Here is a 24516-nt window from a genome sequence, read left to right as displayed (position 1 = left end):
CGGCTCTCACCTCCGCACAGACGTTCCCATGCCTTCTCGTCAGTGCAATCCATCACAGGCGGCTTTAACAAACTCTAACTATCTCTAATCATCTCAAGTCAGTTCCAATTATCTCTGCTCGGCCCCTCATGCATCAGTGTCGCTGGTATCTCTCAGGCTTGGGGAGAGACGGATGGGGCAGGGGTGAGGATAACAAGGGAAGCTCTCGATACAGAAGCAGAGCACAAAACATTGTAAAAAAATAATGCAAACAAACAAATATACTGTGCACGTGCAACCAAATAAGGCTAAAACAGAGTTACTGCAAAGATGTTTAGTAACTTTGTAAATCTCAATCTGTTCCATTTTTCTCTGTAGATTTCAGCAGAACTCCAAAAATTGAGTGTCATATAAAAAAAACTTGCATTACTTTCCCATCTTCTCTTTGCAGTGAACTCCTTACTCTGAGTTTTAAAAGTGCCCCACATGGTTCAAACTTCTGCAGAATTATTGCCAAGCTGTAGAGTCGCTATAAAATCAGATTTTTGTTCTTTTTTTCCATCAGTTAATTGAAGCAAAACCCCCCAAAAATGCATTTTCCAAAATCTTGCTCCAATTCTGCATCTTCCCTTTGTAGTGAAACTCATTACCCCGTTAGCTTAATGACTGCAAGGGGGTCAAGTGTTTAAAACTCCCCACCAACAACAGTCCTCTGCTCATTTAAGCGACAGTCTTTTATTAACCCAGCTCGCTTTTCCGCAGAAGTTTTAATGAGAGCTGCAATCTCGCTTGTGAACTCTCCTTCTTCTATCCCCAACGCTCGTCTTTCTGTTTGTCCTCTCAGTGGGGTTCCAAAGACAAATAGCCACTTTGTTATACAAGCCTGTACCCAAACCCTCACTACAGAATAAGTAAGAAGAGAGAGAAATCAGGGGAGTGGAGGAGACAGAGAGGAAAAGTGTAAAATGTACAGAAAAGGAGAAAAGGGGGCAATTAATCCTGCGTCCAAGAGAGGAGAAACCATCTGGGTTAGTGCTCCACCTGAGGGCTTTCACATTAACCTCTCTTGTTGGGATCATAAAGACGGACCCTAACAAGGACTGGTGAGCACTGCAAGCCAGTGTACAGACACACAAAAACAAAGATATACAACCATACGTCTCTGTCTTTCAATCTCCCTCTGTCCGTCATCTTCAGCCACAGACACAAATGAAAGCATGAAGCAGCGGCGAAAGTCTTCCCCTGGGGGGCCGAGAACCTTTTAAGTCCATTAAAAGCTGCTGGGCGGGAGCGAGACAGGGCTGTAACCTAACCGCATCAGACTGGAACCAGAACCCACGGTGTGGCCTAGACACACCACTCAGGAGTTAAGAAACACATTAGGACAAACCTTTGTCTTCCACTGCTGCTCCTGAGCCCAGGATACCAGACCTGGTTTTTAACAAGCGCTAGACGTTCATAAAACAGCAACTGTCAATCAAACACAGTCGCCACAAAGATTGCATTATTTTTGATTCCATAGCCCTGGATTGTACATTTGTTTTAACTGCCGAAGAATGTAAAGCACTTCCACACCTGAAAAGCTTCAAGGTCCATTATGGTTCTCTTTAATCCAGCCACGGATAACGAACAAATGAGTGTATACACAGGCACATAGCGAATCGATTAAGCAACGTTAAACAAAGTCTCATTCTGGGGAACGTGGTGAAAAAGCCAGCGCTGGGTTTAGAATAATGAGCGTGAAGTCAGATTGGATGAAACAGGGGAGCTGTGTTAGCACAATCCTCTGGCTGTTGGCAGAGCCCCGCTGCTCCAGATGGACTAATCACGCTTGTTCAAGGCCATCCGCTGGTCGGGAAGGCCTCAAGTCTGCTTTGTGTCTGCTCCAGCTAAACAGGCAACTCAGCGCTGCTCAGTGTTAGAAACCCACAACAGGCTGGCCTTGCCCCCTAAGGATGAGACTTTCCCCCTGAAGCTCTACAGGTCGGTCTTGGCGTAATGAAAGGTGACATGAGGAGATAGTTGCAGGGAGGTGACAGATAGATTCAAGATGGTGTTGAACATCAAACGCTAGATAAACAGATGGAGGTGCTGAGGCCGGGATCGTGGGTTAGTAGCACTACGATTTGGAGTGAAGGAAGGGAAATGATTTTTCCATGTCCCACTGTTTCATTATTCCCAGATGCTTCAGGTAATCTGAACTGGAATAATGGAAGCTGAAAGGATCAGCGAGCAACAGGGACACTGATTATCTCAAAGAAAGTCAAAAAACATTGAGCCGTGTTGCAGATGGGAATAAAAGTTTAGCGTTACTGTGGGATCGCCTCACTGCAAGGGGCTCGTGAGTGTCAGGATGTGTGGGTGTGTGATGAAATGAGATTGGCCTTAACAAGTGGAAACCCAGTGAAAACCGTGATGACACATTTTATTCATACATTGAGATATATGATTCCACCGGCCATGAGCGCCGCAGACTTCTCCTATGACATAAAACGACCTCATTAAGTAACACAGACTTCATTTCACCTTGAACAGAGTTCAAAGTCTAGATCAGCGTCCCTTATTTCAAGTCCCAGTGCCACACCAACTCCCTGTCACCACTGGATTCTCTCAGACAGACCAGCACAGAGGAACAGCAGATGACTTGGCGTGAAAGCCAAACTATGTGCAAAGAACGTAGATTTCCACTCATGCACTTCAATTTGTCTTACAGACAGTAAGCAGGGAGATCACAGGCTACGCTTCCCACACTTAACCCAATAAGGCAGTGTTGATGAGACCTGATGGCGATCCTAATTGTTCTTAGCAGTGTTTAAAGCAAACCAAACCCAAGCCAACATTCGTCAGACAGATTGAAACCACACTTTGCTCTGTATTGTTGCGGCACACATGATCTCTCCGCAACATTGTTGGCTTGCGTATTAAAGAGAAGACAAAGAGAGAGTGCGTGTGCATTGACAGAGAGGAGAAAGTGAGCGTGTGCACGATTGAAATGAAAAGTGAATGTACTTACAGTCGAGACAGGCCAGGGTTCTTCTGAAACAGCAACTCAGGAAGCTGCTGCAGTTGATTACGGTTCAGCCGCCTGCAGCAAGGAAAACATACGATCAACCAATGACTTTGTATGTGTGTGTCTGTGCATGTGTGCCCTTGTGTAGGCTGTGAATAATTTCTGCTTGCTGCCGTAGAATCGGCTTAGCCACAGGCTATTGTGTTTCAGTGTGCTCTGAATGTCACATAAATATCCCACTGAAAGTTCAGGGGAATTAAGCTTTAGTCAGAGACAGCGCCGTAAATTATCTCCGCACAGTTAAATTACAAAGCTGCGCCTGCTAGATTCACTGCTCCGCTGACTTTCCCAGAGTAACGGAATAGCAACATTCCCTTTTAAACAAGTGAATTACATCCACCAGTTATCTGAACATGAACACATTTTATCAGGGGTGATATATTTAAACAAGATGTTTCTAAATAAAATTAAGAGAAGAGGATGAGCCTATTCAAGCCAAAGGAAGCACTGACGGGAAGGTTGGTTGGCAGGAGACTCCATGTCAAACAACTAACGTCCAACACTTGCAGGCTTTATGCAAATACCACAATTAAGTCAACGAGGAACAGACTGTGGCTAATCTGTTGGAAACCACAACTCTCCTCTCCCCTGAAAGGCCCATCGGAGGCTCACAGGAGCAAACGCAACGGCTGTGGCTGTGAATGTGAAGGCAGGTCTGATGCCATTGATTCAGACATACTCAGACAGATGTTGGGAGCTCAGCCACTCACTGTATACACTGAGAAGAGTGCTTGGCCAGCTGAGGTGGAGATTTAGTGTGCATTTGGTATTAATGGTCTGCTGCCTCTCTGTTCACACTGAGTGAAATGTACCTGCTGGTGGGTTAGTGGCTTTTAAACATTACAGAAATGAGCCGCCTAATTTCCACATTGGTCTGGCACATGGATCCGTCTACCCAATGTTTGGATCCGTACACGGCCTGAAGGTTTGGTAATGTAAATTGTTAATGTGGGTTTCAGATCAGGGGAAAGTCTTTTATAAATTAACCACAATGTGTGCATGACGGCATGTGTCCAGAAAGTCATCTGCCTCGCAGGTTTTGGTGTGGGTAGCACTATTGATTTGCTAATGAGCTGGTTTTTGAGGTGTGGTTGACCGTGTTTGTCTGTGTGTTTTCCCAGCCGGTTTACAAGCTGTCAGGGAGTCCTGGTGCTGTCCAGATGAGCCGGGGTCTGCGGTGGGGGAGGCCTCTTAAGCCCACACATCCCACTGAGGGCATTCCTGTCAGGCTAAGCTAATAAAAAAATACTCCCAACCCACGCTATACCCTCTCAGCACCAACCTGACCACAATGGAATGACAGGGAAGTGCCTCATATTTAATACGCCAGTTACAATGGGTTCCTCCTGCTAGTCTCATTCATGTGAGCTAATAGAAGGACTGAATCAGAGCAACAGAAGAAGGGTGGGATTTTCATTTGAAGTTCAGGAAAGACATAAAAATGTGTTCTTCCTGTCCGCCTATCTACGCACACCCTTGGGTGGTACTCACAGTCTCTCCAGCTCCTTCATGTCATCAAAAGCCCCACGCTCGATCACAGTGATCTGATTCTCCATGAGCTGCCTGCAGAGAGAGAACAGAAAGAAAGAGAGCCTTAGAAACATCCTGACACAGTGTGGCTTTGACATTTTTATGAGTCTGTGGACGGTCACTCAAGCTTTAACAAAGTATAGGGGGATTTGGGAGTTTGGGTGGCGAGACTTCTTGCACTATGTATATTCAAGCTGGATGCAGTATTCTCAACACCTCACACACGCTCTCACACACACAGGGCAGCGGAGAGGACTGGGGGCATAGTGTGGAATCTTGGCAGAAGAAGCAGAAATAGCAGCCAGGAAAGTTTTTAAGGTGGCTCACAAAGTATGGGTCCAGGCTCTGGTGTGGTCCTCTGGGTTTAGCGACTGGGTGGAGACCAGACCAAAGGTGGGCAGGAGGTCAGAAAGTGCAAGAGGGGAAACTGAGGTGGGTTCCAGCATTTTAATGATTGGCACAATCAAGGGGAAAGTACCCTGTGTGTGTGTGCTCGCAGGGTTTGGACAGTATCAAAGCTGCAGGCAGCACATCAAGGCTGTCGGTCACACACAAACAAACATGCATGCACACAAACATGCAGCACAAGCGCACAAGCAGGAACACATCCTTTCCTCACCTACATTGCCAAAGCTAACGCTCAAAAAAGGGGGCCTGGATGGTTTTGGAAGTGTTACAATAACACAAGGCCAGGAGGGAGAGAAAAGTGTCCAGCAGCTTTAGAAGCAACAAGAGCCTTCCTTCATTACAAACACAACTGTTCTGTGTTGAAGGCAACCTCTCATGTCTCCTGTGAGGCCGCGCTGCAACTCAGCAGTCTGGGCTTCCTTCCCCATCGAATATAAATGCTAATCACTGCTCGCACTCCATAAACATGGAGAGAAAAGTGCAATTCACCTCCGATCTCTTTCTCATGAATTTAGATGGATTTGGAAAAAATTGTGATGAGTACTTTTGAATTGAGAGAACTTTTTCAGAGACAGTCAAAGGGCACACAGTCTTTTTTCTGCTTTTTTTTTTTAAAGATGTTTCTTCCGAATACACACACACTGCTGATTTAGACCGGCCCAACACTCAGTGCCAGACGTCTGGAGGTAAATCAGCTGTGTTGATTTTAGACTGACAGGATAGATGGCAGCTGACTGTAAAGATAAACCCTCTGTTCCTGTTTGGCTCCTTCTGAGGGTTGCCCGGGGGTCAGTGGGATCAGAGGTCGACCCGCTGTTAGTCTTAATGCTGTTGAGGTCAACCCCCAGTGCACAGAGGGAGACATGCCATGTACCTACATCATGTTAATCATGCTTCATGTATATGGTTCAAAAGCAAGCAGTGTGTGTTTGCATGTGTGTGTGAAGCACAGTGCAGTGGTGGTAGGGAATCAGAGGCTTTCCAGCAAGGGAAGCTCTGTCTTTACAGCCCCTTGCAAGGAGTTGTTTCCTTCTTACTTGTCAGTGACAAGCTGCCGACATGAAGGCATTTAACCTCCACGTGGGGGAAGGAGGTGGTGCAAAAAAAAAAGAAGTCATGCATAGTAAGAAAAAAGAAGGGACATGGAGAAGAAACAAACAAGAAAAAGTTTGATAAAGAAGAGGAAGACATGGGTGAGGCTTGAAAAAACTCAAGCTTTTCTGGGGAGTTGGAATTATGTGCGACTCGTGTTACATCTAAAACATGTTCAGTTCTACGCAGCTCCCCCCTGGCTTTGTTTTAACAACTGTACACTCAAGTGGGGGCACGCATATAGACATTTTTACAACTACTTTAATACCTGGTGTCACAAGTGTTGTTTAATTTCAACACAGAGGGAGTCAACGGCTTCACCTGAATGTTTTAACAGCGTTGAGAGCCGATCTGGGCCTGGTGCTTGTGTACACATTACATGTTGATGTGTGGGAACAAAGGCCAAGTGAGTGTGCGTGTGTCCAAGTGACAGAAAGTGCTACTACAACAGACAGGAAACAGAGAAAGAGAAGTCCATTACTTCACTGGCTGCAGGAGCTTAATGTACTCTGGAGTAGGACTCTCGACAGAAGCATCTCCACTTCACTGGGTTTATGCTAATTTGAGCTGCAAGTCTGTTCAACTCATGAGCTGAGAGGTTAGCTAAAGCTCAGGTCTGCATGGGTAGATAGACTCAGACAGGGACATGCACAACAGATACACATACTAACATGTCGTCATTGTACGTGAACATGGCGGCGGGTACTTACAGAACTCGGATGTACTTGAGTCCAGCGAAGTCACTCTTGGTGATGCGTGTGAGGTTATTCCCATTCAGCTCCCTGCAAAGATAGACACGCAAACATGTATGAATAATTCACGTTTATTCTCCCTCTGAACCTGTTCAGCCTGGTGACTGAAGGAGCAGACGGAGGCATGGAGGCATCTCAGACTACTGATACCTGAGTCAAAACCGGAGCTCTGCAACACACACAACCACACTCTTCATGCACACAGGGTCTGCACGCACACACAGCGCCCTGAGCTGTTTGCCAAAGCATGCTGCTTGTATGATATATACTGAGGGGGTTCTAATTGCTGGCTGCTTCATGAAATGCAAATTGCTTTAGATGAGATGTGAAACATTATACACAGTGTATTAATGGGTGGAATTAAAAAGGTTTGGTTTGAGGGAAGTTCACACACAGGTCTAGCTCCATTGGGAGATATTAGGAAGTCCTATTTAAATGGAAGCCACATTTGAGCTGCCTGTTTGTCTTTCTGTTCCAGACCTCTTCCACCGACACCCACAACCCCCTCCTCTTTCTGTCTGCCCTGTCCTTCTACTATTGGTGGATTAGCAGGAGCCAGTGAAGGGGATTTGGGAAGGGCCACAAGGCCAGAAAGCTAAGTGCCGTGGATATAATAGGAGCGGCCTCCCTGCTGAGAGCTGGCCATCACTGCAAAAGAAGGGAGGGACAAAATCATTGAGAGAGGTTTCCAATTTACTGTTGGGTTCTAACAATGTGGCTGACAATAATTATGTCCTCAGTGCTGTGCGTTTCACAATTATTTGTAGCCTGCTGAGCTTCCTTTGTAGTGGATTCAGTTATCTCTCCTGCTTTAAGAAAGTTTATGTCGTTGCTGCTGTGAAAGATTCACATTCACCTTTGTGTTCTTGTGACAGAGAGGAAAGAAAGCAGGAAAAGCATGCAACACTTCTCGGTGCTACTGCATTTTAATATTGGTCCACCCTCCCCTGACCCCACCTACCAGCCCCCCCCAACCCAAAAGAACACCCAAAAAACTGGCTCCAAGTCCGGGCCGTGAGCGCTGGTCTCTCCCCCTCAGTCACTCTCTCCTTCTCCGGTCTAATGACCACTCCAGGGACTGTAGTGCTATGCAGTAAGGAAGAGAACGGTCATTATAGACAGATGGTGTGTGTGTATGTGTGTACACAGGTGCATCGACTGGCCAAGCGACAGGGCCACGGGAAATAAATAATAGCCTGGGCTTCATTAGGCAGGGCTCTGATACACACACACATGTGGTGCTCATTACAGGTGCTTACGCAGATAGGCACACACACTTCTGGATTCACAATGTCTTATCTTCAGGGTGGTCAGAGCTGATGACACCCCGAGGACATGAAAAAAGAAATAAGACAGAGGAGGGGAGAGATGGTTAAAGTGAGGGGTGGAAATAGGAGGAAGAATGAGTCACACATAAACAAGTGAAAGCACACTTTTCTCCTCCAGCAACACAATCTGCCTTTATCCATTAATAAGTGACATGCCATCGTTTCTGCCTGTTAAAAGCGGTTACGCAACAACTTCTCAAAGTGTTTTGCAAGTTTTGGTGACTGATCTAAATTTACTGTGCCTCGAAAATGTCTTCAGACGACGCTGCATTATCCCGCTGAAGTGCCCATCTTTAACGCCATATTGCCCATGCACCTGCAGAGAAATGCTATGACATTTACAGTGAAATGCCACCAGGAGCCTAGGATGCTTTAACCCATCAGGATTCACACTGTTAATGACATATTCTGACCTTTCCCGGTGGCATTTTGCAACAGAAACCAAGCAATGTTTTCAAGTGCTTTAAATTGCCTGGGTGAAAAACTGATTCTTGAAAATTGCCCGGGTAATAATGCACCCTCTGCAGCTCATCTGCTCTGAGGATCTATGACTCATGACCTTTTGCAGTTACACTTATCCTGAGCTGTGAATAGCATAGGTGGAGATGCCCAAGGATGCACTTTGCATCAAAAGAGAAACGTAGATACTTGCCTTTATGATAAGAGCTCATCTTCCTTATAAAGTGCTAAAGCTCCGGGTGTTTGACCCTTCTGCTGATGTCTGCTGACTCATGGGAGGACTCTGATTCTGGGGAATTGAGTTACTCCCATCTGTGGGGATGCTGTCATGCTGTGGTTGATAGAAAGTAGCTGGGATCACACATCAGCTAAGTCCAGGACACGAACCAACACAAACTGTAGTGGTAGACTATATATGGTCAGTTAAACCAGAGAAAATTAGCTGTAGACGTGCTCAAAGTCTAGAGTAGAGCTGTTCCAACACCTTTTTTATTGCCATACCAAGACTACAGTTTGGCCCATACAGAGTCCTCTTCCAATACAAGTGCCTGGAAAAAAAATAAAGTGCTGCCAAGCTGTTAAAAAGTGACTCTAATTAATTACAGGCTCTATGATTGATTAATCACAATGAATCACATGTATGAATAATGTTAGAAGCTTTGTACAGGTAGAGATACCGCTTTACTTTATTTGTAGATGGTTATTACCAACTTCCACATTTTCATTGTAATCGATTCTCCACCTTATTAAGTATTAATTCTCAAACAACTCAGCTGAAACGTCATCACCTTGCCCCCCTCTTTCTGTTTGTGAGTCGCAAAGTTTAGTTTTTTGACTCATGAATCAACATCGGCACTTTTACAAGTTTTCAAAGCAGCAACAGGAGTAGATCCAAACGTATTAAACGGGACACGTTACATTTACATCTTACCAATGCATGAGGAGTTTGTAAATTTAGCTTACATGAGCATGTTTCTGCACATGCAGCTTTTCTCACAACGGGTAAAGGAGATATACATTTGGTGGTGCGTTCAAATGCTAAACTTTTAAGCTAAATAATATCAAGTTATCAAGGTTTGTTTTTTAGCATTCCTACAAAACTAAGACAGTTGTATGATCAGTGATGTATGACGTCGGAGTGCGATAAAACTGCGCACATTATTAACGCACATTTTTCTGTGATTAATGAACGCCTAAAGCCCTATAAAAATCATTGTGTGAACGGAAAATCACCAAATGCTATTCTAGCTAGCTTTGACAAACTTTACACTTTCTGCTTGCACCAGATTTTATGTTTGATTGTCATCATTATCATTGATTTTTTGAGCTACTTGTCTTTTGTTTCAGTGAATAGACAGCCATACTCACAGATACCTGATACTACATTATAACTCTTCTGCTGTCAGTGATGCTCTTCTCTATTTATATTTAGTTCAGACACTGTGTGTGAAAAGACATTTGGTATCAATGACTCTATAAACATCTGTTTTTATGAGCTACAATGTCAGTATCTTATTTCTCCTTTGATTTGCAATCAAAAGAAGCTAAGCTATTGCTTTTTGGCACAGCAGCAAAGGCTTTTCACTCATCGTACTGTGGTAATAGTAAATTATCAAGTATCACTCAGTTCCTAAAACAAAGGCTTTCCAACTCTAACTGCATCATTCAAATCCACTTCATCGTCTGGAAATTCTGCAAAGACTTTCAGGACAGACACACTTCCTGGAGTGCAAGTGGATTTATAACATCACTATCTAATCCCTCTTCATCTTCCATCTATGTTTGATTGATGTCTGTGAATACTTCCTGATGCACCTTCCCTTTGGGCTGACACGCAGCGGCTACGCTCCACCGTTCCACATCTCTATAATTCAAAGGGGCTCAGAGCGCTGCTACAATGCTGAAAAACTCATTATGTTTATTCCTGCCAGCTGCTGGAGTCCCTCTGCTGAGGGGGACCTGGTTCGAATTGAGCAACATAACGTGAATAAAACCCCAAGACTGGAGGGACGATAAGCAAACACACGGGTTTGCTGAGGCCTGTGTACAGATGCAGACATCCACATGTGCTCTGTTTCTCACACACATACACTAAGACCATATAAAGTTACTGTACCAAGGAACACACACAAGAACACCTACTGGGATGAACACAAACAGCTCAGTGGGGTAGGTAATTTGGTCTGTTGGGAGTTGGCCAAAGGAAAAAAAGAAACTAAACTACAAGAAAAACTACAGTACTGCTTTCACTAATGCAATTGATTTATGTAGAATCACAGCAGAACTGTAATAAATAAAGACACAGGGGGGCAGTTTGGATCACTTTCTTATAGCAAAGGATAATAAAGAAGACTTACTTAAAGCTTAGCGGATGCCAAGCTTCAAATTCGTGGCCTGGAGGAGTGACATGGAAAGAGTTCAATACTGTGGTAAGACATGACTCATTAAGGTGGGTCACAGTCGGTGCTAAGCTTAAGTTTAATGGTTTTATGTTTGCAGCCATAAAAAAACTGGCAATGCAAAACTTTTTCATAGACGGTGACAAAAAGTAGGCCAGACGAGTTTGAAGGTAGTGAGCAGATTAGCAAAGGCATTTGAAGGGTTAAAAAGAACACACTTTAAATGACCCACAATGTTCTTCACTCTCACGCTCATCTAGCTGCTCATCACTCTCATATGACTCTAGCAATGTTGCTTATGTTAAACTTATTTGGCATGGTTGACTGACAATGAGTCGTCCATTATCAGGAATGCATAGAAAACATGGAGGCTGCAGCAGTCGGGTGTTCTGCAGGTCTTTGCTGCAACTCTGCAAATGGAAATATTTCTGGTCTGCAGCAGAGCTTAGAGAAAGTACCCTTCAGCTAAGCTATGGGATAGCTAGCTAATAGTAAGCTCTTAAGATTCAAATTTAATAACACTGCATACAGATGGCATTAAGGAAATCTAATATGAAGGTAAGTCTGTGTATGTATGCAAGTTGAATAGCGAATGGGATGAGAGATCATCACTCATGTGATCTACTTTCACGATAAATTCAGAGTGTGAAAGTGCAGAATAAGCAGTATACTAGGCTTGAACTGTGTCTTTGTTGCTGTGTTGGTTGCCTGTTTTAAATACTGGTTGGTACAAAGCCAGCACATTCATTTAGAACTACAAAAGGAGTTAATAACCAGAAGACTGCAAAAACTGAGATAGTTGCAAGGAAATGTGTCTTATTTCTGGTCCAAAACACCTCATTAGAATTAATAAAAGCCACATTCATTTGACAAGTTAAGATTAAAGTCTTATTTCAAGATATAATAAGCAATATATGAAGCCTGAATTGCTTGTAATGAGTACAAATATCTTTTGATAGAGGAAGCAGCATTTCTCAACTTTCAAGAAACTCAAATGAACCAGAAGAACATCTTCAAACATAAGATATGCATCAGGACTTGTCGTTTGATTGTGGCTCATATTAAGCTCACTGATATATTTTTGACCAGAAGTAAGACCAGTGCACCTGCTAAGACTTGAGTTTTTGTAGTGAACTTCCTCAGAACCAGTCAGAACTGAGTACTCACACAGACCATGTTATAAAAGAGTTAAACAGGTTAAAGTTAATTTAGACTGAAATCTGAAGGCCAGCAAGACACAATTCTGAATGTCAGTAAAAGCAGCTCACCCCCCTTGTTTGAAATCAGACATAATGTCTTATTAAGGTGCTTATTTTTTGCAGTGCAGTCACTCTGTCTTGCTGCTGTGAGCGCCACAGGACCATTTGTCCTGAACAGCTTTAGCCTGGCGGGGAGGACAGAAGCGTGCTGATTGAGGATCAGTAGCGCGGCGCTCTCCAAACTCCTCACTGTGGTAACAATGTAATGATCAGAGGCCTGAGGTCCTTTACAGCCCGAGTGTGGATACTCATTAACGACTATCACACACTGATAATTTGATGACTTGACCAGACCAGCAAGCATCCTCCCTAATGAATGAAGTGAACAGGTTGAGAAGCTGTGGAAGAGTGAGGCGTCTCTCCTCCTGCAGACTCCGGGACATATGGACGTGACAGCCGTGAAACTTGCAGGAGGAGAGAGAGACACTGAGAGACAGAAAGACGACAGAGCCGCTCTGACAGTGTTGTTAGCTGCCTGAAAGCAACGGTGTGGAGCAGTGTGGTGGAGTGTTGCATCGAGACGCTGTGAGGAGCTGACGGGCTGTCTGGGGAATGTCAGGGGAGAGACCAGGCCTGTGAGGCTGTGAGGAGAAAGTGACCTACATACTAGCCTGGTCCAACAGGGCTACAGAACCGGGCAGCACCAATCCAGGTCTGCGTCTTACTCAGAGATAGAGAGATTTAGAAGTGAGAGAGAGGGAAGGAGAAAGCGGACCACCGTGACCAAAATAACACTCTCTTAAACCCGACTGGAACACTTCTATCCACACTAAGAGGTCAGATTTCTGCTCAGCTTCATCAAAACATTCCCTCCTATTTAAATGTGGCTTTAAGATGAACAGTTAAGGCCCTCAGCTGTACTTTTTTAGTGTGTGTGTGTGTGTGTGTGTGTGTGTGTGTGTGTGTGTGTGTGTGTGTGTGTGTGTGTGTGTGTGTGTGTGTGTGTGTGTGTGTGTGTGAGTGTGTGTGCAACTAAGCATCCAAAGTTTGTGTGTCCATGCATGGATGGTTAAGAGTGTTTTCCCAGCTCCTGCGCTCCTCTCGAGGGCTATTTACAGTCTTCATTCTGCTCAGTCAGGCCTCAAGAGCAAATTACCGATAGAGGAGGGAAACATCGAGCAGATCCTACACACGAGGAACACACACGCAAACACACACTACCTCATCTCAGGGCCTTGACCCAAACAAGGTCTGCAGCATCTGGAGAGCTTCTGTCATTGTATAATTGTCAACAGGTAAAAGTCAGGGAGCAAAACCCAAATATCTTACATGGCCTTCCCCACACAGAAACAACCTTGACAAGCAGTTTTTTATCATGTACCACTTGCTGCTGTAAGCAAAACAGAAAGAAACAAAGACAGAGAGCTGGGAAAAAAAAGAATCCAGAGAAAAGACAAGGGAGAAAAGTAGCACACAAGCACTTTCTGATCAAACATAGATAACTTATGACATTCTCCCTGGCCCGAGTGAATCAATTAAACATCTGTTCCAATGTGTGTTAGTGAAAAAACAGGACACACACAGAGACAGGGCTGTGGTAGAAGCAGACTGAAGGGGTCTTTCATGGTTTGTACTGTATCTGTAGTTTGTTCACTGACAGACGCTGAGGTTCTGTTGTGGCTCTGAGCCCTGCATGAAGGCGCTCAGGCTGAGTGAGTGACTGAACGTGTATCATGTGGACTCAACATCTGCTCTGCAACATCTATTATATTTCAGTTATTCCACGCTGAAGACCGAGGAGACGTTTGCTTGACAGATGTGTGCTGACGACTGGTAATTTGATTGATGCAGCATGTGTGCTTAAATCTGTCTGTAGATCTCAAAGTATGAAGCCTTTATTTTATGTTCGACTGTCTCCCCCACTGAGGACATTGATATCTGCATTCTTTCAGCTCTTAGTGAAGATAAGCGTGTTCGCTATCAGATGATCCTGCTTGAAAGCTGCAACACAGGTCAATAAAGTAATAAGTCGATTAAAAGAAAACAAAATAACTTAAACTTTTTGGAAAATGAAGCCTGAAAAGATGCCAAATATTCACTGCTTCAAGCTGCTAGGATGTCAACATTGGATTTTAGCATTTGTTATAGGTTAAAGTTTAAACCATTGGTTAGAGCAAACCAGACTTTTAAAGAACTGCAACTCTCCCAGGATATTTTGTAGACAAAATATTAAATATATCAGAGGGGGGGAAAAAATGCCATTGAATTGTTGATTTTTAAGGATTATGGATGTTTTCAGCCACACGAATTAGAACATTCCTTTGTTGCACTGAACACTACACTGATGCGATAAATGTGCAGACAGATGTAGATCACAAGCACCCCTTGCATCTGGTCACTGCCCATAATTTCCTCTCAAACTTGCATCACATCAAAAGCACCTTGACTGGCGTGAAATGTGGATTATAAAAGCACATCTACGACGCTACAAGACTGTTCACTGATGTGCATTTTACACACGCACACACACACACACACACACACACACACACATATCACCCAGCCCCTTCACTCTCCATTGCTAGCTTCTCACCGACTAGCCGGGAGGGTTAAAAGGAAAGATGGACTTCAGAGAGATGAAAGGTGATCTACGTGGATTCTCCAAATTCGATTTTCATGGTCTACTGAGATGCAGACACTCTTAGATAGGCGTGCAAGGCAATCATGCACATGCACACACGCATCCCACATGAGCATGTCAAGCATCAGTACAAATAAAAAATAAAAGGCACATGCATTAGTGTTGAAAGGCAGTGTATGGCACACACACACGTACCCGACTGATGGGGTCAATGGGCTGTGTGTGTGTGTGTGTGTGTGTCTAATACACTTCCAGAAAGTAGCAGGGCTCATCAGCAGAGAAGGTCAGTGCGTCTGAAGAGAGTTTAGACAGAAAGCAGCTGACTGTAAAGCTCAGCGGTCTCCTTTCACTCTCAAAGACAAGCATTCTTATCTTGAAGCGTTTATGTAAAAGGTAAAAAGTTGACTAAATATTTAGACCTTTTGAAAATTAAAACATAAGTGCGACAGGAGGAACTACTTTGAGCTAATAATTACTCTACCACAAACTGTTCTGACAGAGGACTCACAAGCCCCCCTCCTCCATAAACAAACTTTTCCTTTTGCCAAAGCAGAAGCTGAAAAAGTAGTTATATAGACTTTGTGTCCATAATGCTTTAACGTTCTACTACCCAGATGTAACCAGGCACAGGTGAGAGATGGCATCCTGTAGTGTGGCATGGTTTGATCTAGAAAATTGAGATAAAGCTGTATTTAGGCTGTGTGTTTAAACTGGAATACAACCACTTGACTGGAGAATTATCTAACTAGCACAGACATGTGGATGCGGACTGGAGGCTGGTGGTGCTAGCTCTGCTAATGGTAGTGACCAATTTGACATAATTTACCCACATACTCTGATCCTGTATTAGCTGTGTTTGAGAAATTGTGCTAAAATGTGACTGTTTTCTGAGTTTTTTCTTACCTTTAGACAGAAATCTATATTTTAATTTCTGTTTAACTGACTAGGAAATTAGTTTATAGGGCGGCAAAGAGGAGTGAGTTAAAGGTAAACTGTCATATGACAACAGCATTCAACAAAAGTTAAGTGTTAGCAAGTGAAATCTAAGTCAAAGCTAGCAAGCCTATAGAGATCAATGTTTCCCACCAATAGTAATCATATTTTTGTGATCATCTTCAATTGAAGATTTTCTTGTTATCTGTTTAAATCAAGTCCATGTATTGCTGTCTGTATCAAATGGAAAGATGCTATTGTAGCATCTCTATCGACAAATCTTACTGTGAAGAATCCAATTTTCTTCACAGTTAAGTTAAATATCCAGAGTTAACTACATTTCAGACCGGAGTATCCCAAATTATTTCAGAAAGTTTGCATACTACATTGGAACCTGACATCCTTATAGTGTCAGTATACTGTTTTAAATTTCAGATCAGTTGCTGCTGTCACACATCACAGCAAGTCCTTCATTTGTTGAAGGATAGCTCTCACTATCAGATAAACTGAGGCATCTCGGCAAGGTTTGTCATCCTGTTCTTAAATATACGGGAGGTGCAAAACCAATGACTTGAAGTAAAGTCTCAGGGGTCAGCTATGTTCCCCGTTTTTTGTTGCCCTTTGTTTTGTATTTGCTATTTTGCTTGTTGACTGGTCTGTTTGCTTCTTGTTTTAAACTGAGGATTAATCTGTCATATTGGATACTTTTATTACTGCTTCCTCAACAAAAAGATGAAAAGTGTAACATCTCTATTAAAGCAGCTAACAAAATACAAACTTCCAAAGCCAGCAAGTGATGGCGTCCACCTCAATAATAAGAGCAAAAGAAAAATACCACAGCTGTGTAGTGCAGGCAGTAAATTGGACTGACTGAGTCCCTGGCCTGTAATTTCACAATCCTCCACTGAGCATAAACATTCTCTGAATGATCTTCATTCCAGGCATTATCACTCCTCACGGGATTACCGGTTATGAGGACGGATATATTAGTCTGTGAAAAACGGACCTGTCTGTAATTCAGCCCGCCCCGGGGCTCGACCTATTTTGCCCTTTGTAATAAATAACATAATCTTGTTTATTCATTTATGAGCTTTGTGGTTGAGCAACACATCTCTTCACTCCTCGTATAGCTGTAATCCTTTCATTAGTGTTAACCACCTCAGTGACTGTGCCAACCTCGACACGCACGTTGTTCCCATCCTGCTCTGGACCCTCACAGCTCCACTCTTCACCCCGACTCTGTGTCTTTTCTCATCTTCGTTCCTTCCACGTTAGTCAAAAAGCCAGAGTTGGCAGCTAGTGGCCAGGCTGTGTTCAGTCTTGTCAGGGTAAATTATGGATCAGGTGGCCGGTGAGCTGTCAGTTGTAGCAGCTATGTGCTGGTGCCAAAAACACCGCAGGCATTCCCTGGCACATGCACACACACACATGCACACACTATAGCACACACACACACCTCCCACACAACCCCCCAAATACATAAACATAACTATCGAAGCAAGGGAGCCTCTCATCTTCAACCACGACCAAACCTCATGTGTGTTTCATCTAACATTACTTATTCACTGCACGCATGCACACACACATATGGAGGCAAGTTTATGAACAAACACAAGTCAACATTAGATTTATACAGGCATGCATGAAGGTACAAACACACACACACATATACACATACACACACACATATGGTGTGCAGCTTCCACCTTCTCCGTTCTGGAGGAGCTCAAACAAACCCCCAAAATCTCAGCACAGGGTATTTCCTGGCAGTGAAACTACATCATCAATACACTGGCTTTTAGTAATTAGATGAAAGCACACACACACTCACATGCACACACTCGAACAGAGCTCCTCCCCTTTTACAAATCAGCTCATTCACAGATGAGACTCGGCTTTAATCGAAGCAGTGGGGCTGTAAGGGAGATAAGCAGGCGGAGAAAGGGCTGCAGGTTTGGTCAATACCTGTCCACCTGGAGCTTTACGATCAACCTTTACTGTCTGTTTTAAAGTCACTTTAATCAGCCTTACAAATGCTGCTTTCTCCCTCAGTTTAGCCCTGAATCAATATGATTATCATGTGTGTTTAGCCACAGCAGATGAATATAGACAAGCTCTAAGAAGATGCAGAGGGAGGCTGGCTGCAGAGAGGAAGCAGCGGGGGAGGGAGCGCCCGGTGGCCCATACGAGGCAGGGTGTCATTTTAATACGCCGAGCTCACAGTCTCATTACAGTTTTCAGTCTAAGGAGCGCAGGGGTCAGACCTGATCCAAACCCACACTGACAAGTGCAAATGGGATTCTGCTGTCTGTCTCAACACCCTCCGTACACTCACCCCACCCCACCCTACAAACACACACACTTTACCCCCCAAAAAGCAACCCCCCTCCTGCTCCGACACACACACTCTATCTCCCCGAAGCATCACTTTGTATACACTAGTGCAAAAAACACATATCATTTTCACACAGACATCCTTAAACAAACAGCCAAGCAGACTGGCAAAGTGAAGTGCAGTCTTTTCACTTTGTTCGGCATCTTCGCTCCTTTCTCACACTTCTACGACGACCACACCTTCCACTAAAGTAGGAGAAACACATTTCACAACATCATTCATTTTAAATAATCAATGTTTAAATTCACTCTCACAAAGAAAAAGCTTCATATGAAATGTTATCCTGAAAGCAAGGGCGACCAACTTCAGGGACAATTCTTCAAAACTTGACCACCTCATTATTCATCTTTGACCCGGTAGCGCTTGCACAATATCGCTCTCATAAATGCACACTTAGGAAACACAAACACATAAATCTAGCTATGCACATGGGACCATCATGTGCGGCATGGTGGGCTGCTTTGACTTGCACAATCACCTTGATGAATCACCCTATTTAACAGCAAGCAGAAGAATACAGTCACTATTGTTAAGTTCTAGATCTCTGTTGGGACAAGCTATCTTTTACATGACCCCCCCCCCCCCCCCCCCCCCACACACACACACACACACACACACACACACACACACACACTGACAGGGCTTGCACCATGGCACACATACATGCACACCCCAAAAAATAGGCAGTGACCCAGGAATAAATTACACATGACCTTTACACTGGTCGTGGTTAAAATGCAGAGTGCTAGACGAGCTTTAAAGCGTCCAGAGATGTTGGAATGATAGAACACTGTGCTGAACATGACCTATGAATGCACAAACAACTTTTAACACAGAAATGCTCTCGAGTGGACGGGCATGAATGGCCATTCATGTAAAAAGGAAACCACAAAATGACCATGTTTCCCCTCTGCTTCAATGTTAAAGCAGCATGTGCTCATAAGCAACCCGGAAACATGCAGGCCGCCATGCAGGAAAAAAAAAAAAAAAAAAAGGTGTTCTTAGAAATTAAATATGAAAAGCATAAAATATGCAGCTAGCTCCCAATATGCCAACGCTGCCTCTGACACAGGCTTTCTTTCCTCCTTTCCCACCACATGTTTTATTCAAGGTTGATATTCTAAAAGCTGAAATAGAACAATCTATTTCCCCTTGCACTCCTCACTTCTGATTTACTGATGAATATTTCAGAGGAATGTCAGAATAGACAGAGAAACTCCACTCTGCAAGCCGGCGTCTGCCTCACCTCTCCTCTCCGTCTCCCATCCGCCCCTCTGTTCTACAAGACAGCTACGTGATCCTCGTGCAAGATTCACTTAAGTAGCAGATTTGCTTAATTTTCTACATGATTTAACAATTTGTGGAGTGAGTGTTCAGGGGGCATGAGAAGGAGGGAGAGGGGAGTCTTTGGCCCAGGAGTGGAGGAGAGTGAAAAAAAAAGGGGGACGAGGAGAGGAAGAGAGATAAAGAGAGGCTTTTTGGTTTTAAGCTGGAGAAACATTTTTTATATTTATAACAGGAACTAAGATAATCATAGATAAAGTTCAAAACTGGTTCTGTCTGAAAGTAGTTTAAACTCTGAACTTTGAGACAAACTTTACTTTTGAATCTATGACGCATTAAAAGATGGGGTAAAAATAAAAAGTGAGTTCAAGTTTTTAAAAACATCATATATTACATGCAGTAAGAAGTACCAAGCAGGTATGAGTAAATCATGGACACATGTGAAAGGCACACATCTGCTCCTGCTCTTTCCAGTCCCTCATGCCTATTTATACCTGACTGGAATGCCAGTATGTGACTGACTGACACATATACACACAGAGACACAGAAACACACACACACTCAGCTCCACAGGCAGGGCTATTGTTCTCTTACAAGCTAAGCAAAGTCATGTGCACCATTACAATATATCCCAGCGTTCCATATAGAAATGAAAATGAAGGGAAACAGTGAGAAAAGAAGATAGAGGGACAATATGAAGGAGTTTCTGTGTCACACACACACATTTACACACACTAGAGGTTAGAGTACAGATGGTACTCACAGTCTCTCAGTGTTGCGGGGGATATTCCTTGGCATGGTTTTGATACCCAGTCCATGGCAGTCCACTGTGGTGCCACTGCAGGTACACAGGGCTGGGCAGGCGCTGGCACTGCCCGTGAGCAGAGCAGAGAGCATCACCACCCACATCCAGAGCGGCTGCCCTGCCAGCCTGCCCATGCCTGCCCCAAAGCAGCCTCCTCTTTCGGGCATGTTCACCTCTTCTGCAGCCAAATCTTCTCCAGCAAACCACTTCTCCTGTCTGTCCACCTTTGTCTCCCTGTTTCTCTGCAAAAAACAAAAGTCCTCCTCCACCTCACAAGTCCTTTAGAATAATGATCTATTTGTGGCGAATATGAAGAGAAAGAAAAACTCTAACAACTGTTAGTATTTCCCTTTTTGATGTGAAGAAAGCAATTCCTTTTTGTTCTTGTAGATTTCTTTTGATGTAGGTATGACATCCACCACAGTTTGCTGATGTTAAAAATAAAAGAAATCTCTTTCTCTCTCTTCTTCTCCCCTTGCAAACTCTTCCTCCTCCTTCTCTTGTCTTTGTGGAGTTGCAGTGCTCTGCTGTGCACACGTCTGCGCCTCTGTCCTCCTCGCAGTCAGTCCCGCTCTGCTCTGCTCGCCTGAAGAGAGAGGGAACAGGGAAAGAGCAGAAAGGGAAGAGGAAAAAAAAAGCCAGTCTCTTTCTCGCTCTCTCTCACACACACACGCACACACACACACACACACACACACACACACACACACACACACACACACACACACACACACACACACACACACACACACACACACACACACACCAGTCATCCATCACAAGGATCTACAAATAGCAGAGCCCCCCCGACTCCACCCCTACCCCTCCTCTCCTCCCCCTCCTCACACAACAGCCCCCCCACACCCTACCCCCCCAGAACCCTGCCTGAACTCACACTCATTCTGGAGATCCCTCTTTCATTCCCTTGATTCTATTCACAACACAAATCTACTCCAAGTATCTTTCTTTTTCTGTTTTTTTTTGCACTTACTCCACCTCTTCTTTTCTCTCAGGTTTGCCTCCAGGCAGACCCCCAGAGAGAGACCTAACCTGCATGACACTGCATAACCCCTTGCCCGAAGGGAGAGGCTGTGGGGAGACCGGGCAGCGTGAGTGCGTCTGTGCGCATGTAACGAAGGAGAATCCACTGGGGAAGAGAGGAATCAACACCTCAGTCCTCGGAGGCAAAAAGCAGGAATAAATAACCCCGTAAATGTGGGCCTTAACATGTAGATCAAGTGTGGCTGCGGCAGGGAAGAGGGGTGGAAAAGCACACACATTTACACGCACACACACACAGATATTCATGATCTGTTAGGAGGGCAAACTACATCTATAAAAAGTAAGTCAACACTATATATTTTAAGATCAGCATGGGCGCAGGACCAGAGATTATATCCTAATATATACGATTGAAGAGACGAACAGCTTCTCTCAAAGCATACCTGCTCTGTTTTGTGGATTTACGACAGAAACTGGCAACACAATCCCTCTCATAAAGCCAGCAGCATGCCTTCCCTGAAAAGGACTCAAAGGCATAAACTGGATCGGGTTGAGAGGAGAAAACTGAGTGATGGGCAGCGTCTGTGGGCCGTTATTTACTTTACAGGAATTCTTAATAAATATTAAGGTTGACACTGAGTTAAAGCAGAGGATGTATTAGAGTCCAGCTTCTGCTGACAGTGTAATTGAAGTTTTCAGTTAACTTTTCCAAATGAATATTGATTTGCATTTCATGGAATTGTAAACCACCATTGTGGATGTGGGGAGGAAACAGACCTCTTTTTTAGAGTTCAGTCCAAAGTGCATTGTTCTCAGTTATCTCCATGATAAAACAAAGGGAGACACTTTACACAAAGATAAAGACAGAGAGAAAAGTTACACAGAAAAAAGAGCAGTAACAAGCACTTCTTCTGGGCTTTTTTATTGACCCAGTGTGTAATGATTAGATCCCAGATAACTGCATACTGATCACTCTTTCGATTAATGCTGAATCTGCTGCTAAATGGCACAAAACCAATGTTCAATACTTGGGCTACTTTCCTCTAATGCATAAATATAAGTTACTTATTTAACCCTCTCTTATGCAAGCTGATGCACTTTGCTGAGTTGCAAAATTGTTGGCTTAATTTTCCACAAATGGACAAAGAATGGTAACCCGAGAAGGTATGACATGCTATTGATTTAGATGCTTTTTGCACGAGTCAGCACAAATACATCCTATTAGGTGCTCATGTAGAAATGTGCACATATCTACAAACCAAGCACTTGCTCATGGACTGATGTGCATAACATGTGATCTGTTTTTGTAGGGTTATTTACTTCTTCAACTTCCCACATGTCACAGTAACATATTTTGTTCATTAAAGCTCCTATGAGGAACTTTTTGTTTGTGTTGATTCTGGCGCCCCCTGTGGACAAAATAATACTCCTTGTATATTTGCTCATCCTGCTTTTTAACTCCTCATTAATATTTGCTGTGGAATCATTTAAAAAATATATCTTTTCTCCACTTTGTTGGAAATTGCCTCCTCTGTAAACTCCCCTCTTGCAGCAGTCAAAGTTATTAAAATTACAATAAAGAAAGTGTCATTCTTTTTGCAAATGGCCTGGTTTGATTTTGGTCACAAAGAGACATCATTGTTGATGTCAGTCCGTTTCATAAGCAGTCAATGTTCCTCACAGGAGCTTTAACTAAAAGAGACGAACCAAACAAAAACCTCATCTGTCTGAAGACATGGCTGTGCTCAGTTTTCAGAGGAGGATCCTTTCCCCACATAATCATCAGCAAATCACATATTCCTTTAAAAGAATCACCAACTTCAACAAACAAAAACCCAAACAGAAAGGGAATCGGGCTGGGGGGCGCAAACAGGAACATTTGTGAGCATCTGTCTGCCTTGTTGCTTGCCCAGCTTGGAACATGTGCATAAATATATGTGCACATGCAGGTGCCGGCGCACACATATATGTATGCACCTCAGGGGGAAAAAAAAGGCTCCATCTGTCCCAATAAAAGCGTCAGTGCAATGTAGATCTTCCCTGTATGAATGGCTAATTAAAGAGGAGACAGTGGCGTTTAGTGGTAATGGGGGGTGGTGGTAACGTCCCTCAGCTCTCACAGAGTCGTGACAGGAATGCACACAAATACACAACAGGAATTATTCTGCTGCTCTCACAGCCGTGGGAGGACATGGCAGCAATTAACAATTAGACTGGGAGAGGAGAGTTCGCAAAACACGAGACCCACCAGCAATTCCCTCTGATGAGGAACTAACTGCAATTAATGTTGAATAGCACCCAATTAAAATATAAATATAATCACGAAGCTGGTGGAGGTCAATAAATATTTTCCTACAGCTTGTACCCAAAGGTAGCAATCAAAGAACCAAATTTTCATCAAGAGGTAGCTGGCAGCTGCCCGTGACTGAATTAGCTTTGCATGCTTGAAATGTGCTTGATAGAGAGAGAGGGAGAAAAAAAAAACAGACTTGTCCAAATTTAGCATCCAGAAAAATCCACAGCATGCTTCAAACCCAAGTTATTTGTATTGCAAAGTAAAAAGAACTGCACCTCTGAGAAAAGGAAAAATCCTCCACAAACCATTGATTTAATTTGTCTCTGAGAGTATCTGAACCCTAATTTGAATCTTTTTTCACTTCAAACATGCATACCTTAGTGAAACACCAGGATCTGCAGCTCGAGACAGAAGTAGCTCCCTCTGAGGCATTCTGGTGCATACATTTAAAGCACAATCACATCCACTCATCATATATACTTGTGGTTTTGTGTGCAGCCGAGATAATGTAAAGTTGATTACAGTATGTCCGACTCATTTTACAGTCATCATGCTCATTCAGCTGAAAGAATGCTAAATGAAACCCCTCTGGAGTTTTGGCTGTAAAACAATACTATTCCTATCGTGGAAGCTGTCTCTTGTATATTTACAGGACATGAGAAAAAGCAGACCCATTCTCACAGATGTTTACAACATATACTTACAATACCAAACATGCATTGACATGGACACCATAATGACACACTGAGACATTCCTCCTATTGTGGAGCTGCCTGCGCTCTTACAATCCACCCACTCACCCTCCAACTACATCAAATATGTTCAATATGTGCAGATAGTGCAAACAGCAACAGTTTGAGGTTTGCCTTTGGTGGTCTCCTGGGTGTCAGTGATTATTAACTGCAGATCAAATTAAAACAAAAATTTGACTCTCATTCAGCTC

General features: G+C 43.6%; 1 protein-coding gene across 2 annotated transcripts in view; it reads right to left on the bottom strand.

Annotated features, from left to right (window-relative positions):
* slit1a (slit homolog 1a (Drosophila)) overlaps window positions 1-20855 on the bottom strand; it is a 112286-nt gene extending 91431 nt beyond the window's left edge. Inside the window, exons 1-4 of one of the 2 annotated variants that reach the window (XM_034682406.1) lie at window positions 20234-20855; window positions 6790-6861; window positions 4541-4612; window positions 2993-3064 (exon numbers count right to left, since the gene is read on the bottom strand). In XM_034682406.1, coding sequence (XP_034538297.1) covers window positions 2993-3064; window positions 4541-4612; window positions 6790-6861; window positions 20234-20442 — 425 coding nt within the window. In that variant the 5' untranslated portion in view covers window positions 20443-20855. The remainder of the gene's footprint in view (window positions 1-2992; window positions 3065-4540; window positions 4613-6789; window positions 6862-20233) is intronic. The other variant, XM_034682404.1, reaches the window with a different exon arrangement.
* Window positions 20856-24516: the final 3661 nt, after the last annotated feature.

The sequence above is a fragment of the Notolabrus celidotus genome, chromosome 4 (assembly GCF_009762535.1).
Source record: "Notolabrus celidotus isolate fNotCel1 chromosome 4, fNotCel1.pri, whole genome shotgun sequence".
NCBI classification, from domain to species: domain Eukaryota; kingdom Metazoa; phylum Chordata; class Actinopteri; order Labriformes; family Labridae; genus Notolabrus; species Notolabrus celidotus.
Note: the sequence above shows the minus strand (reverse complement) of the source record. Positions and strands in the feature narration are given on the sequence as shown.